The 15578-nt window shown below is 47.0% G+C and overlaps 1 protein-coding gene across 15 annotated transcripts in view; it reads left to right on the top strand.

Annotated features, from left to right (window-relative positions):
• Window positions 1–15578, top strand: part of LOC118936807 (calcium/calmodulin-dependent protein kinase type II delta chain) — a 99035-nt gene that overhangs the window by 32281 nt on the left and 51176 nt on the right. For all 15 annotated transcript variants that reach the window (XR_016483986.1, XR_016483985.1, XM_090188293.1 and 12 more), the window contains 5 exons: window positions 2473–2545; window positions 4744–4846; window positions 5674–5757; window positions 5980–6074; window positions 6587–6709. Coding sequence is in view for 13 of the 15 variants with exons in the window: in XM_090188293.1 (XP_090044419.1) it covers window positions 2473–2545; window positions 4744–4846; window positions 5674–5757; window positions 5980–6074; window positions 6587–6709 (478 nt within the window). In the remaining 2 variants the exon portion in view is untranslated. The remainder of the gene's footprint in view (window positions 1–2472; window positions 2546–4743; window positions 4847–5673; window positions 5758–5979; window positions 6075–6586; window positions 6710–15578) is intronic.

Raw genomic sequence — 15578 nt, 5'->3', positions numbered from 1 at the left:
TAGCTATAGTTACATCATGAATAGATCAACCAGTACATCATCATGAATAAATCAACCAGTACATCACCATGAATAGTCTAGCTATAGTTACATCATGAATAGATCAACCAGTACATCGTCATGAATAGATCAACCAGCACATCATCATGAATAAATCAACCAGTACATCACCATGAATAGTCTAGCTATAGTTACATCATGAATAGATCAACCAGTACATCGTCATGAATAGATCAACCAGTACATCATCATGAATAGATCAACCAGTACATCATCATGAATAGTCTAGCTATAGTTAGATCAACCAGTACATCATCATGAATAGATCAACCAGTACATCATCATGAATAGATCAACCAGTACATCATCATGAATAGTCTAGCTATAGTTAGATCAACCAGTACATCGTCATGAATAGATCAACCAGTACATCGTCATGAATAGATCAACCAGTACATCATCATGAATAGTCTAGCTATAGTTAGATCAACCAGTACATCACCATGAATAGATCAACCAGTACATCATCATGAATAGTCTAGCTATAGTTAGATCAACCAGTGCATCGTCATGAATACTCTAGCTATAGTTAGATCGACCACTACATCACAATGAATAGATCAACCAGTACATCACCATGAATAGTCTAGCTATAGTTACATCATGAATAGATCAACCAGTATATCATCATGAATACTCTAACTATAGTTAGATCAACCAGTACAGCAGCTTTGGGCACCGGAATGTTCACCACACACCGTTCAGAGTAGTAGCCAGTCGTCCTCACTCTGCCTCAGCACTGCATTCCTCAACTGTATCTCCCATTCCTCTCACGCTTCAGGTGACTCCTCAATTTATGTTTTCAAAAGACCAGGAACAGGCAGCCAGGGTGAAACCAAAAAGCTGGTACAGTGTCTAGCTGCATCATTCAAACAAAAAACATTAGCCAGCTAGCTAGTGTCGTGTCGTGGCTTTCATTAATCTGGTGACTGTTATGTATCGAATCAACTAACTAGGTGTAATTGTTACTTGATTAAATTAATCATGAAACAATTAACTATTTAAGATTTGGGGCACCACGGGAAGAAGTTGTTTACCGAGTTACCATCTCCCGGATTAAACTCTAGATGATTTATAATACGTATATCGATAACATTCATTTAATTAATCATTACCTCATCAGTGTCAGTCTCATAATTCTGAACGTCGCATACTCCTTGCATCTGCACAAACCCCAGCCTTAACTGACCATTCTGTACCACACAAATATATTTAATTATTGATTTACTTAATAACTAAATGATAACACAGGATACCCACACACACACACAAACACACGGTATAGGTTATTGATTAGAAACTTAATACGATGGAAACAGGTCCCTAGCGGACTGACACAATATGACACTTGTTACATAAGATGGAGAGAGAGAGAGAGAGAGAGAGAGAGAACACTTGGATACATTTGGAAAGTACGCTCACAGTAATCACAATACTTTTCCCCGAACTACCGCCCGTTTGGGTAAGAAGTACTGAATGTATTTATGTGTTGAATGTCTTCCTTGATCGTGTATCTCTGTTGGACCCAGTCCTTCGTGAAAAGGGTTCCGCTTCTTGAAAAGGGTTCCACTGGGCTTTAGTTCTCAAGTGTAAGGCTCGGATTGTCCAGAAGAGGTCACAGTGTCCTTCTTTTTTTCGATGTCCGTGTTTAATTTCACTCGTTCTGGAAGAGTGGTCCAGTGGAGCTAAGGGGGAAGCGCGAGAGGGTGGAGGGGGGAAGAACGAGAGGGTGGAAGGGGGAAGAGCGAGAGGGTGGAAGGGGAAAGAGCGAGAGGGTGGAAGGGGGAAGAGCGAGAGGGTGGAAGGGGGAAGAGCGAGAGGGTGGAGGGGGGGAAGAGTGAGAGGGTGGAAGGGGGAAGAGTGAGAGGGTGGAAGGGGGAAGAGCGAGAGGGTGGAAGGGGGAAGAGCGAGAGGGTGGAAGGGGGAAGAGCGAGAGGGTGGAAGGGGGAAGAGCGAGAGGGTGGAAGGGGGAAGAGCGAGAGGGTGGAGGGGGGAGAGCGAGAGGGTGGAGGGGGGAGAGCGAGAGGGTGGAGGGGGAAGAGCGAGAGGGTGGAAGGGGGAAGAGCGAGAGGGTGGAAGGGGGAAGAGGGAAGGCATGATGCGGAGAGAGGAGGTATATAGTTCTAGAATGATTAATCTGTGTTGTCGGTGTGTTTCCCTGTTAGCTGGTGTTGTTTGTTTAACTCTGTAATCTGTAGTGGGCTGTTACTTTCCCCTGATCAAACAGAGAGAGTATTGTTTAACTCTGTAATCTGTATATTGTAATTTTCTGTGTTTTATTGTTGAACATTTGGTCAGTGTCTATCAAACACCGTTGTTTATATAATAAGATGTTTCTCCCCTGTCCATTTCTCTCTTCACTCCTCTCTCGTCTCTCTTTTCTCTCTCTCCTTTTTGTATCTCCTCCTTCAGTCATTGCATACAGCAGATTGTAGAGAGTGTTCATCACTGCCATGTCAATGGTATCGTTCACAGGGACCTGAAGGTTGGTATGGTCAGACCATCACCATCATCATCATCACCACCATCATCACCACCATCACCACCATCACCACCACCATCATCATCATCATCACCACCATCACCATCACCATCACCATCACCATCATCATCACCACCATCACCATCACCACCACCATCATCATCATCATCATCACCACCATCACCATCACCATCACCACCACCATCACCATCACCATCACCACCACCATCACCATCACCACCACCATCTCCATCGTCATCATCATCACCATCATCATCACCACCACCATCACCATCACCACCATCACCACCACCACCATCACCATCTCCACCACCACCACCACCATCACCCCCATCATCATCACCATCATCATCACCACCACCCCATGTTTTACATCTGTACATCTGAAGGTGTGTGTGTGTGTGTGTGTCTGTCTGTGTGTGTGTGTCTGTATGTATTTATGCCACAGTGTGTTGTTGTGTTAGTGTGTCCCTTTTCAACCGTTGTCTCTTTGTCTCTCTTTGTGTGTCTGTAGGATCAAGTTGTCCCTAGACACTGATCTCAGCTCAGTTTAGTCCTAGTGGTTACCACTATATGGCCAAGCTGCAAACTAGTTGCCCCTAGACACTGATCTCAGCTCAGTTTAGTCCTAGTGGTTACCACTATATGGCCAAGCTGCAAACTAGTTGCCCCTAGACACTGATCTCAGCTCAGTTTAGTCCTAGTGGTTACCACTATATGGCCAAGCTGCAAACTCTAAATTGGATATATCTTAAAATTGTATGAAAATAGAATGTATATTTGAGTTATTTGGTCTTAATTTAGGTTAGGGGTAAGCATAAGGTTAGCATTGTTGTTAAGTGTAGATTTAAAAATCAGATTTCCCAGATCCGCGTAATCATCGACTCACACTAATTAGCATAATGCAACGGACATAAATATTACTAGAAAATCTTCCTATTCATGAAAATCACAAGTGAAATATATTGAGACACAGTTTAGCCTTTTGTTAATCACCCTGTCATCTCAGATTTTCAAAATATGCTTTACAGCCAAAGCAAGACAAGCATTTGTGTAAGTTTATCGATAGCCTAGCATAGCATTATGTCCAGCTAGCTAAGGTAACTTGGTCACGAAAATCAGAAAAGCAATCAAATCGTTTAGCTTTGATGAGCTTCGGATGTTTTCACTCACGAGACTCCCAGTTAGATAGCCAATGTTCATTTTTTTTCAAAAATATTATTTTTGTAGGCGAAATAGCTCCGTTTGTTCTTCACGTTTGGCTGAGAAATCGACCGGAAATTACGGTCACGAAAAAGCCGAAAAATATTCCAAATTAGCTCCATAATATCGACAGAAACATGGCAAACGTTGTTTATAATCAATCCTCAAGGTGTTTTTCAAATATCTATTCGATAATATATCCACCGGGACAATTGGTTTTTCAGTAGGACCGATTGGAAAAATGGCTACCTCTGTATTTTACGCGAGAATCACTCTGAGAGCCATCAGGTGACCACTTACACATTGTAGCCGCTTACGGCTATTCTTCAACATAAATGCGTAAAACTACATCACAATGCTGTAGACACCTTGGGGAGTACGTAGAAAAAGTAATCTGGTTGATAGCCCATTCACTGCTCAATAGGGACGCATTGGAACGCAGAGCTTTCAAAAGATTTGAAATTGGATTGTTCTCAGGCTTTCGCCAGCAATATCAGTTCTGTTATACTCACAGACAATATTTTTACAGTTTTGGAAACTTTAGAGTGTTTTCTATCCTAAGCTGTCAATTATATGCATATTCTAGCATCTGGTCCTCACAAAATATCCCGATTACTTTGGGTACGTTATTTTTCCAAAAATGAAAATACTGCCCCCTAGTCACAACAGGTTTTAAGGAGATAAATTGTAGAAAATGACGAGGGGATCCCGGGTGGCACAGTGGTTAAGGGCGCTGTACTGCAGCGCCAGCTGTGCCACCAGAGACTCTGGGTTTGCGCCCAGGCTTTGTCGTAACCGGCTGCGACCGGGAGGTCCGTGGGGCGATGCACAATTAGCCTAGGTTCTGACTTTGCAGCTTGGCCAGAAAGTGACAACCTTGCGTGAGGCTAAACCTGATTGTACATCTGTGTCTATGGCCAACGGTTACCAGGAGCGTCGTGTTACCTCTAACCCATTTTGACTCCGCCCCCCTCCAGCCTGAGAACCTCCTATTGGCCAGTAAGCTGAAGGGGGCGGCGGTTAAGCTAGCTGACTTTGGGCTCGCCATCGAGGTGCAGGGCGACCAACAGGCATGGTTTGGTGAGTATCGTGGAGTGGCTTCTCTCTTATGGGACGGGACAGAAAATGTGTTTTTTTCACACTGAGCTGAACCAAGCCGAGCTGAACTAGCCTGATTACGCATCCACTGTAGTTTCTGGTACTGTGAGAGCTGTGAGTGCTGTGAGTGCTGTGAGTACTGTGAGTGCTGTGAGTACTGTGAGTGCTGTGAGTGCTGTGAGTGCTGTGAGTACTGTGAGTACTGTGAGTGCTGTGAGTGCTGTGAGTGCTGTGAGTACTGTGAGTGCTGTGAGTGCTGTGAGTGCTGTGAGTGCTGTGAGTGCTGTGAGTACTGTGAGTGCTGTGAGTACTGTGAGTGCTGTGAGTGCTGTGAGTGCTGTGAGTACTGTGAGTGCTGTGAGTACTGTGAGTGCTGTGAGTACTGTGAGTGAAAGGCTAATGGGTAAATTAATAATGCCAAGCCAGCACAGTGCGGGTCGGGTCTGCACACTAGTGTATTAGAGGACACACAGACCTGGCCTAGAATTGACCCCTAACCTCTTACCACTTTTGAATTGTCAGGGCGGTAGTTAGCCTAAAAGAAAGGTCACTGGTTCAAATCCCTGGGCTGACTAGGTGAAAAACTGTTGATTTGCCCTCATTTGTCCTGTAAGTCACTCTGGATAAGAATCACTAAAAATGTAAAAAAAAATGTAATGATTGATCGATTTAATCAATTAATGACTCACTCAAGTAATCAATTAATTATTTGCTGAAACAATTACTCAAATCAATCAATCAAACTATTGATACACTCATCCATTTCTTCTCTCTCGCCTCCCTCCCTCCCTTCCCTCCCTCCCCTACAGGTTTTGCTGGTACACCAGGCTACCTGTCTCCAGAGGTTCTGAGAAAAGACCCATATGGGAAGCCTGTGGACATGTGGGCCTGTGGTAAAGAAACAACCTTTTAATCTCTAACCTTTGACCTTTGACCTTTAGAACTGAACTAAATAACATACTTCTATGTGATTGTTCCAAATCATTGTTCCCTGCTGAAAGTTGGCTCAATTCCATTCCAATTCAGGAAGTGAAATTTCAAAAAGTGGTCAGTTTGGGGTCAAGACTGTGTTGTTTTGATCTGTGGGTGATGATAAGCGTGTGTCTTCCTGCCAGGGGTGATCCTGTACATCCTATTGGTCGGTTACCCTCCCTTCTGGGACGAGGACCAACACAGACTGTACCAGCAGATCAAGGCTGGGGCCTACGATGTGAGAACTACCAACCTCTATCTATCTCTCTGTCTGTCTGACTCTCTCCTCTCTACGACAGGAGAACTACCAATCTCTATCTCTCTGTCTGACTCTATTCGATGGGAGAACTACCCACCTCTATCTCTCTGTCTGACTCTCTCCTCTCTACGATGGGAGAACTACCAACCTCTATCTATCTATCTCTCTGTCTGACTGACTCTCCTCTCTACGATGTGAGAACTACCAACCTCTATCTGTCTGTCTGTCTGTCTGTCTGTCTGTCTGTCTGTCTGTCTGTCTGTCTGTCTGTCTGTCTGTCTGTCTGTCTGTCTCTCTGTCTGTCTCTCTGTCTGTCTCTCTCTGTCTCTCTGTCTCTCTCTGTCTCTCTGTCTTTCTCTGTCTCTCTGTCTCTCTCTCTTCACTGGTGTTAGAAATTAATGAATTGATAGACAGAATGGTGGAATGTATTGATTGATTGATGGACTGATTGATTGATGGACTGACTGATTGTGTGTAATGTGTGTCTATAGTTTCCGTCCCCAGAGTGGGACACAGTGACTCCTGATGCCAAAGACCTGATCAATAAGATGTTGACCATCAACCCCGCCAAACGCATCACCACCGCAGAGGCCCTCAAACACCCCTGGATCTGTGTATGGAAACACACACACACACACACACAAGCACACACACACACACACACACACACACAGAAACACACACACACACACACAGAAACACACACAGCCCTTACACTGATATCTCCTCCTCTTCTCCTCTCCTATTAAACATTATTTGTATTGACGACGATTCAAACGTTTAAAAAACAGACTGAGGAGCTAGTTAAAAAGCTAAGATTTAAACTGGGCTTCTTCTTCTTCGTCTTCTTTTTTTAAAGAAGTAGATCTTGCCTGTCTTAAACAGCAGGAAGCAGATTGTCGTTCCTGCTCGGTTCTGGACTTATTGTGATACCTTATTATCCAAATACAGCAGACACACCACTCTAAATCCTTTGATGCCGTCTACCCTAGTTCCTTATCACAGGGGACAGTTGTAATACTCGTCACTACATCCTGAATCAGAAGGTTGTCTGGTCCCTCAGTAAAGTCCCGTAGATGTCTTCATTACTCATCACTACATCCTGAATCAGAAGGTTGTCTGGTCCTGAATCAGAAGGTTGTCTGGTCCCTCAGTAAAGTCTCGTAGATCTCTTCATTACTCATCATTACATCCTGAATCAGAAGGTTGTCTGGTCCTGAATCAGAAGGTTGTCTGGTCCTGAATCAGAAGGTTGTCTGGTCCCTCAGTAAAGTCCCGTAGATCTCTTCATTAGTCATCACTACATCCTGAATCAGAAGGTTGTCTGGTCCCTCAGTAAAGTCTCGTAGATCTCTTCATTACTCATCATTACATCCTGAATCAGAAGGTTGTCTGGTCCCTCAGTAAAGTCTCGTAGATCTCTTCATTACATCCTGAATCAGAAGGTTGTCTGGTCCCTCAGTAAAGTCCCGTAGATCTCTTCATTACATCCTGAATCAGAAGGTTGTCTGGTCCTGAATCAGAAGGTTGTCTGGTCCCTCAGTAAAGTCTCGTAGATCTCTTCATTACATCCTGAATCAGAAGGTTGTCTGGTCCCTCAGTAAAGTCCCGTAGATCTCTTCATTACTCATCATTACATTCTGAATCAGAAGGTTGTCTGGTCCTGAATCAGAAGGTTGTCTGGTCCCTCAGTAAAGTCTCGTAGATCTCTTCATTACTCATCATTACATCCTGAATCAGAACGTTGCCTGGTCCCTCTGTAAAGTCCCGTAGATCTCTTCATTAGTCATCACTACATCCTGAATCAGAAGGTTGTCTGGTCCCTCGGTAAAGTCCCGTAGATCTCTTCATTACATCCTGAATCAGAAGGTTGCCTGGTCCCTCAGTAAAGTCCCGTAGATCTCTTCATTACTCATCATTACATCCTGAATCAGAACGTTGCCTGGTCCCTCTGTAAAGTCCCGTAGATCTCTTCATTACTCATCATTACATTCTGAATCAGAAGGTTGTCTGGTCCTGAATCAGAAGGTTGTCTGGTCCCTCAGTAAAGTCTCGTAGATCTCTTCATTACTCATCATTACATCCTGAATCAGAACGTTGCCTGGTCCCTCTGTAAAGTCCCGTAGATCTCTTCATTAGTCATCACTACATCCTGAATCAGAAGGTTGTCTGGTCCCTCGGTAAAGTCCCGTAGATCTCTTCATTACATCCTGAATCAGAAGGTTGTCTGGTCCCTCAGTAAAGTCTCGTAGATCTCTTCATTACATCCTGAATCGGAAGGTTGTCTGGTCCCTCGGTAAAGTCCCGTAGATCTCATCACTACATCCTGAATCAGAAGGTTGTCTGGTCCCTCGGTAAAGTCTCGTAGATCTCTTCATTACTCCCACTTTGTTTACAAACTTCCCAGTTGAACTAAATCAATATAAGTGTTGGTTAACTCTTGAGGTCCCTCTTGTCTCCACTAAGTTAAAGGTAATTCCTCTTTTTAGTTTGAGCTCTCCTCGTCTGGGTCCCCCGGTACCACTATGGCAGTTTAAACCCCTAATGATGAATGAGTTCACTGAGAATTGGGTCCCCCAGTACCACTAGGGCAGTTTAAACCCCTAATGATGAATGAGTTCACTGAGATTTGGGTTCCCCGGTACCACTAGGGCAGTTTAAACCCCTAATGATGAATGAGCTCTCCTCGTCTGGGTTCCCCGGTACCACTAGGGCAGTTTAAACCCCCTAATGATGAATGAGTTCACTGAGATTTGGGTTCCCCAGGACCACTAGGGCAGTTTAAACCCCTAATGATGAATGAGTTCACTGAGATTTGGATTCCCCGGTACCACTAGGGCAGTTTAAACCCCTAATGATGAATGAGTTCACTGAGATTTGGGTTCCCCGGTACCACTAGGGCAGTTTAAACCCCTAATGATGAATGAGTTCACTGAGATTTGGGTTCCGCGGTACCACTAGGGAAGTTTAAACCCCTAATGATGAATGAGTTCACTGAGATTTGGGTTCCCCGGTACCACTAGGGCAGTTTAAACCCCTAATGATGAATGAGTTCACTGAGATTTGGGTTCCCCGGTACCACGAGGGCAGTTTAAACCCCTAATGATGAATGAGTTCACTGAGATTTGGGTTCCCCGGTACCACTAGGGCAGTTTAAACCCGTAATGATGAATGAGTTCACTGAGATTTGGATTCCCCGGTACCACTAGGGCAGTTTAAACCCCTAATGATGAATGAGTTCACTGAGATTTGGATTCCCCGGTACCACTAGGGCAGTTTAAACCCCTAATGATGAATGAGCACTGAGATTTGGGTTCCCCGGTACCACTAGGGCAGTTTAAACCCCCTAATGATGAATGAGCTCTCCTCGTCTGGGTTCCCCGGTACCACTAGGGCAGTTTAAACCCCCTAATGATGAATGAGTTCACTGAGATTTGGGTTCCCCAGGACCACTAGGGCAGTTTAAACCCCTAATGATGAATGAGTTCACTGAGATTTGGATTCCCCGGTACCACTAGGGCAGTTTAAACCCCTAATGATGAATGAGTTCACTGAGATTTGGGTTCCCCGGTACCACTAGGGCAGTTTAAACCCCTAATGATGAATGAGTTCACTGAGATTTGGGTTCCGCGGTACCACTAGGGAAGTTTAAACCCCTAATGATGAATGAGTTCACTGAGATTTGGGTTCCCCGGTACCACTAGGGCAGTTTAAACCCCTAATGATGAATGAGTTCACTGAGATTTGGGTTCCCCGGTACCACGAGGGCAGTTTAAACCCCTAATGATGAATGAGTTCACTGAGATTTGGGTTCCCCGGTACCACTAGGGCAGTTTAAACCCGTAATGATGAATGAGTTCACTGAGATTTGGATTCCCCGGTACCACTAGGGCAGTTTAAACCCCTAATGATGAATGAGTTCACTGAGATTTGGATTCCCCGGTACCACTAGGGCAGTTTAAACCCCTAATGATGAATGAGCACTGAGATTTGGGTTCCCCGGTACCACTAGGGCAGTTTAAACCCCCTAATGATGAATGAGCTCTCCTCGTCTGGGTTCCCCGGTACCACTAGGGCAGTTTAAACCCCCTAATGATGAATGAGCTCTCCTCGTCTGGGTTCCCCGGTACCACTAGGGCAGTTTAAACCCCCTAATGATGAATGAGCTCTCCTCGTCTGGGTTCCCCGGTACCACTAGGGCAGTTTAAACCCCCTAATGATGAATGAGCTCTCCTCGTCTGGGTTCCCCGGTACCACTAGGGCAGTTTAAACCCCTAATGATGAATGAGCTCTCCTCGTCTGGGTTCCCCGGTACCACTAGGGCAGTTTAAACCCCCTAATGATGAATGAGCTCTCCTCGTCTGGGTTCCCCGGTACCACTAGGGCAGTTTAAACCCCTAATGATGAATGAGTTCACTGAGATTTGGATTCCCCGGTACCACTAGGGCAGTTTAAACCCCTAATGATGAATGAGCACTGAGATTTGGGTTCCCCGGTACCACTAGGGCAGTTTAAACCCCCTAATGATGAATGAGCTCTCCTCGTCTGGGTTCCCCGGTACCACTAGGGCAGTTTAAACCCCCTAATGATGAATGAGCTCTCCTCGTCTGGGTTCCCCGGTACCACTAGGGCAGTTTAAACCCCCTAATGATGAATGAGCTCTCCTCGTCTGGGTTCCCCGGTACCACTAGGGCAGTTTAAACCCCCTAATGATGAATGAGCTCTCCTCGTCTGGGTTCCCCGGTACCACTAGGGCAGTTTAAACCCCTAATGATGAATGAGCTCTCCTCGTCTGGGTTCCCCGGTACCACTAGGGCAGTTTAAACCCCCTAATGATGAATGAGCTCTCCTCGTCTGGGTTCCCCGGTACCACTAGGGCAGTTTAAACCCCCTAATGATGAATGAGCTCTCCTCGTCTGGGTTCCCCGGTACCACTAGGGCAGTTTAAACCCCCTAATGATGAATGAGCTCTCCTCGTCTGGGTTCTCCGGTACCACTAGGGCAGTTTAAACCCCCTAATGATGAATGAGCTCTCCTCGTCTGGGTTCCCCGGTACCACTAGGGCAGTTTAAACCCCCTAATGATGAATGAGCTCTCCTCGTCTGGGTTCCCCGGTACCACTAGGGCAGTTTAAACCCCTAATGATGAATGAGCTCTCCTCGTCTGGGTTCCCCGGGACCACTAGGGCAGTTTAAACCCCTAATGATGAATGAGCTCTCCTCGTCTGGGTTCCCCGGGACCACTAGGGCAGTTTAAACCCCTAATGATGAATGAGCTCTCCTCGTCTGGGTTCCCCGGGACCACTAGGGCAGTTTAAACCCCTAATGATGAATGAGCTCTCCTCGTCTGGGTTCCCCGGTACCACTAGGGCAGTTTAAACCCCTAATGATGAATGAGCTCTCCTCGTCTGGGTTCCCCGGTACCACTAGGGCAGTTTAAACCCCTAATGATGAATGAGCACTGAGATTTGGGTTCCCCGGTACCACGAGGGCAGTTTAAACCCCTAATGATGAATGAGTTCACTGAGATTTGGGTTCCCCGGTACCACTAGGGCAGTTTAAACCCGTAATGATGAATGAGTTCACTGAGATTTGGATTCCCCGGTAGCACTAGGGCAGTTTAAACCCCTAATGATGAATGAGTTCACTGAGATTTGGATTCCCCGGTACCACTAGGGCAGTTTAAACCCCTAATGATGAATGAGCACTGAGATTTGGGTTCCCCGGTACCACTAGGGCAGTTTAAACCCCCTAATGATGAATGAGCTCTCCTCGTCTGGGTTCCCCGGTACCACTAGGGCAGTTTAAACCCCCTAATGATGAATGAGCTCTCCTCGTCTGGGTTCCCCGGTACCACTAGGGCAGTTTAAACCCCCTAATGATGAATGAGCTCTCCTCGTCTGGGTTCCCCGGTACCACTAGGGCAGTTTAAACCCCCTAATGATGAATGAGCTCTCCTCGTCTGGGTTCCCCGGTACCACTAGGGCAGTTTAAACCCCCTAATGATGAATGAGCTCTCCTCGTCTGGGTTCCCCGGTACCACTAGGGCAGTTTAAACCCCCTAATGATGAATGAGCTCTCCTCGTCTGGGTTCCCCGGTACCACTAGGGCAGTTTAAACCCCTAATGATGAATGAGCTCTCCTCGTCTGGGTTCCCCGGTACCACTAGGGCAGTTTAAACCCCCTAATGATGAATGAGCTCTCCTCGTCTGGGTTCCCCGGTACCACTAGGGCAGTTTAAACCCCTAATGATGAATGAGTTCACTGAGATTTGGATTCCCCGGTACCACTAGGGCAGTTTAAACCCCTAATGATGAATGAGCACTGAGATTTGGGTTCCCCGGTACCACTAGGGCAGTTTAAACCCCCTAATGATGAATGAGCTCTCCTCGTCTGGGTTCCCCGGTACCACTAGGGCAGTTTAAACCCCCTAATGATGAATGAGCTCTCCTCGTCTGGGTTCCCCGGTACCACTAGGGCAGTTTAAACCCCCTAATGATGAATGAGCTCTCCTCGTCTGGGTTCCCCGGTACCACTAGGGCAGTTTAAACCCCCTAATGATGAATGAGCTCTCCTCGTCTGGGTTCCCCGGTACCACTAGGGCAGTTTAAACCCCTAATGATGAATGAGCTCTCCTCGTCTGGGTTCCCCGGTACCACTAGGGCAGTTTAAACCCCCTAATGATGAATGAGCTCTCCTCGTCTGGGTTCCCCGGTACCACTAGGGCAGTTTAAACCCCCTAATGATGAATGAGCTCTCCTCGTCTGGGTTCCCCGGTACCACTAGGGCAGTTTAAACCCCCTAATGATGAATGAGCTCTCCTCGTCTGGGTTCCCCGGTACCACTAGGGCAGTTTAAACCCCCTAATGATGAATGAGCTCTCCTCGTCTGGGTTCCCCGGTACCACTAGGGCAGTTTAAACCCCCTAATGATGAATGAGCTCTCCTCGTCTGGGTTCCCCGGTACCACTAGGGCAGTTTAAACCCCTAATGATGAATGAGCTCTCCTCGTCTGGGTTCCCCGGGACCACTAGGGCAGTTTAAACCCCTAATGATGAATGAGCTCTCCTCGTCTGGGTTCCCCGGGACCACTAGGGCAGTTTAAACCCCTAATGATGAATGAGCTCTCCTCGTCTGGGTTCCCCGGGACAACTAGGGCAGTTTAAACCCCTAATGATGAATGAGCTCTCCTCGTCTGGGTTCCCCGGTACCACTAGGGCAGTTTAAACCCCTAATGATGAATGAGCTCTCCTCGTCTGGGTTCCCCGGTACCACTAGGGCAGTTTAAACCCCTAATGATGAATGAGCACTGAGATTTGGGTTCCCCGGTACCACGAGGGCAGTTTAAACCCCTAATGATGAATGAGTTCACTGAGATTTGGGTTCCCCGGTACCACTAGGGCAGTTTAAACCCGTAATGATGAATGAGTTCACTGAGATTTGGATTCCCCGGTAGCACTAGGGCAGTTTAAACCCCTAATGATGAATGAGTTCACTGAGATTTGGATTCCCCGGTACCACTAGGGCAGTTTAAACCCCTAATGATGAATGAGCACTGAGATTTGGGTTCCCCGGTACCACTAGGGCAGTTTAAACCCCCTAATGATGAATGAGCTCTCCTCGTCTGGGTTCCCCGGTACCACTAGGGCAGTTTAAACCCCCTAATGATGAATGAGCTCTCCTCGTCTGGGTTCCCCGGTACCACTAGGGCAGTTTAAACCCCCTAATGATGAATGAGCTCTCCTCGTCTGGGTTCCCCGGTACCACTAGGGCAGTTTAAACCCCCTAATGATGAATGAGCTCTCCTCGTCTGGGTTCCCCGGTACCACTAGGGCAGTTTAAACCCCTAATGATGAATGAGCTCTCCTCGTCTGGGTTCCCCGGTACCACTAGGGCAGTTTAAACCCCCTAATGATGAATGAGCTCTCCTCGTCTGGGTTCCCCGGTACCACTAGGGCAGTTTAAACCCCTAATGATGAATGAGTTCGCTGAGATTTGGATTCCCCGGTACCACTAGGGCAGTTTAAACCCCTAATGATGAATGAGCACTGAGATTTGGGTTCCCCGGTACCACTAGGGCAGTTTAAACCCCCTAATGATGAATGAGCTCTCCTCGTCTGGGTTCCCCGGTACCACTAGGGCAGTTTAAACCCCCTAATGATGAATGAGCTCTCCTCGTCTGGGTTCCCCGGTACCACTAGGGCAGTTTAAACCCCCTAATGATGAATGAGCTCTCCTCGTCTGGGTTCCCCGGTACCACTAGGGCAGTTTAAACCCCCTAATGATGAATGAGCTCTCCTCGTCTGGGTTCCCCGGTACCACTAGGGCAGTTTAAACCCCTAATGATGAATGAGCTCTCCTCGTCTGGGTTCCCCGGTACCACTAGGGCAGTTTAAACCCCCTAATGATGAATGAGCTCTCCTCGTCTGGGTTCCCCGGTACCACTAGGGCAGTTTAAACCCCCTAATGATGAATGAGCTCTCCTCGTCTGGGTTCCCCGGTACCACTAGGGCAGTTTAAACCCCCTAATGATGAATGAGCTCTCCTCGTCTGGGTTCCCCGGTACCACTAGGGCAGTTTAAACCCCCTAATGATGAATGAGCTCTCCTCGTCTGGGTTCCCCGGTACCACTAGGGCAGTTTAAACCCCCTAATGATGAATGAGCTCTCCTCGTCTGGGTTCCCCGGTACCACTAGGGCAGTTTAAACCCCTAATGATGAATGAGCTCTCCTCGTCTGGGTTCCCCGGGACCACTAGGGCAGTTTAAACCCCTAATGATGAATGAGCTCTCCTCGTCTGGGTTCCCCGGGACCACTAGGGCAGTTTAAACCCCTAATGATGAATGAGCTCTCCTCGTCTGGGTTCCCCGGGACCACTAGGGCAGTTTAAACCCCTAATGATGAATGAGCTCTCCTCGTCTGGGTTCCCCGGGACCACTAGGGCAGTTTAAACCCCTAATGATGAATGAGCTCTCCTCGTCTGGGTTCCCCGGGACCACTAGGGCAGTTTAAACCCCTAATGATGAATGAGCTCTCCTCGTCTGGGTTCCCCGGTACCACTAGGGCAGTTTAAACCCCTAATGATGAATGAGCTCTCCTCGTCTGGGTTCCCCGGTACCACTAGGGCAGTTTAAACCCCTAATGATGAATGAGCACTGAGATTTGGGTTCCCCGGTACCACGAGGGCAGTTTAAACCCCTAATGATGAATGAGTTCACTGAGATTTGGGTTCCCCGGTACCACTAGGGCAGTTTAAACCCGTAATGATGAATGAGTTCACTGAGATTTGGATTCCCCGGTACCACTAGGGCAGTTTAAACCCCTAATGATGAATGAGTTCACTGAGATTTGGATTCCCCGGTACCACTAGGGCAGTTTAAACCCCTAATGATGAATGAGCACTGAGATTTGGGTTCCCCGGTACCACTAGGGCAGTTTAAACCCCCTAATGATGAATGAGCTCTCCTCGTCTGGGTTCCCCGGTAC

Source organism: Oncorhynchus mykiss, chromosome 10 (genome assembly GCF_057628025.1).
Source record: "Oncorhynchus mykiss isolate SJ-2025 chromosome 10, ASM5762802v1, whole genome shotgun sequence".
Classification (NCBI taxonomy): Eukaryota; Metazoa; Chordata; class Actinopteri; order Salmoniformes; family Salmonidae; genus Oncorhynchus; species Oncorhynchus mykiss.
Note: the sequence above shows the minus strand (reverse complement) of the source record. Positions and strands in the feature narration are given on the sequence as shown.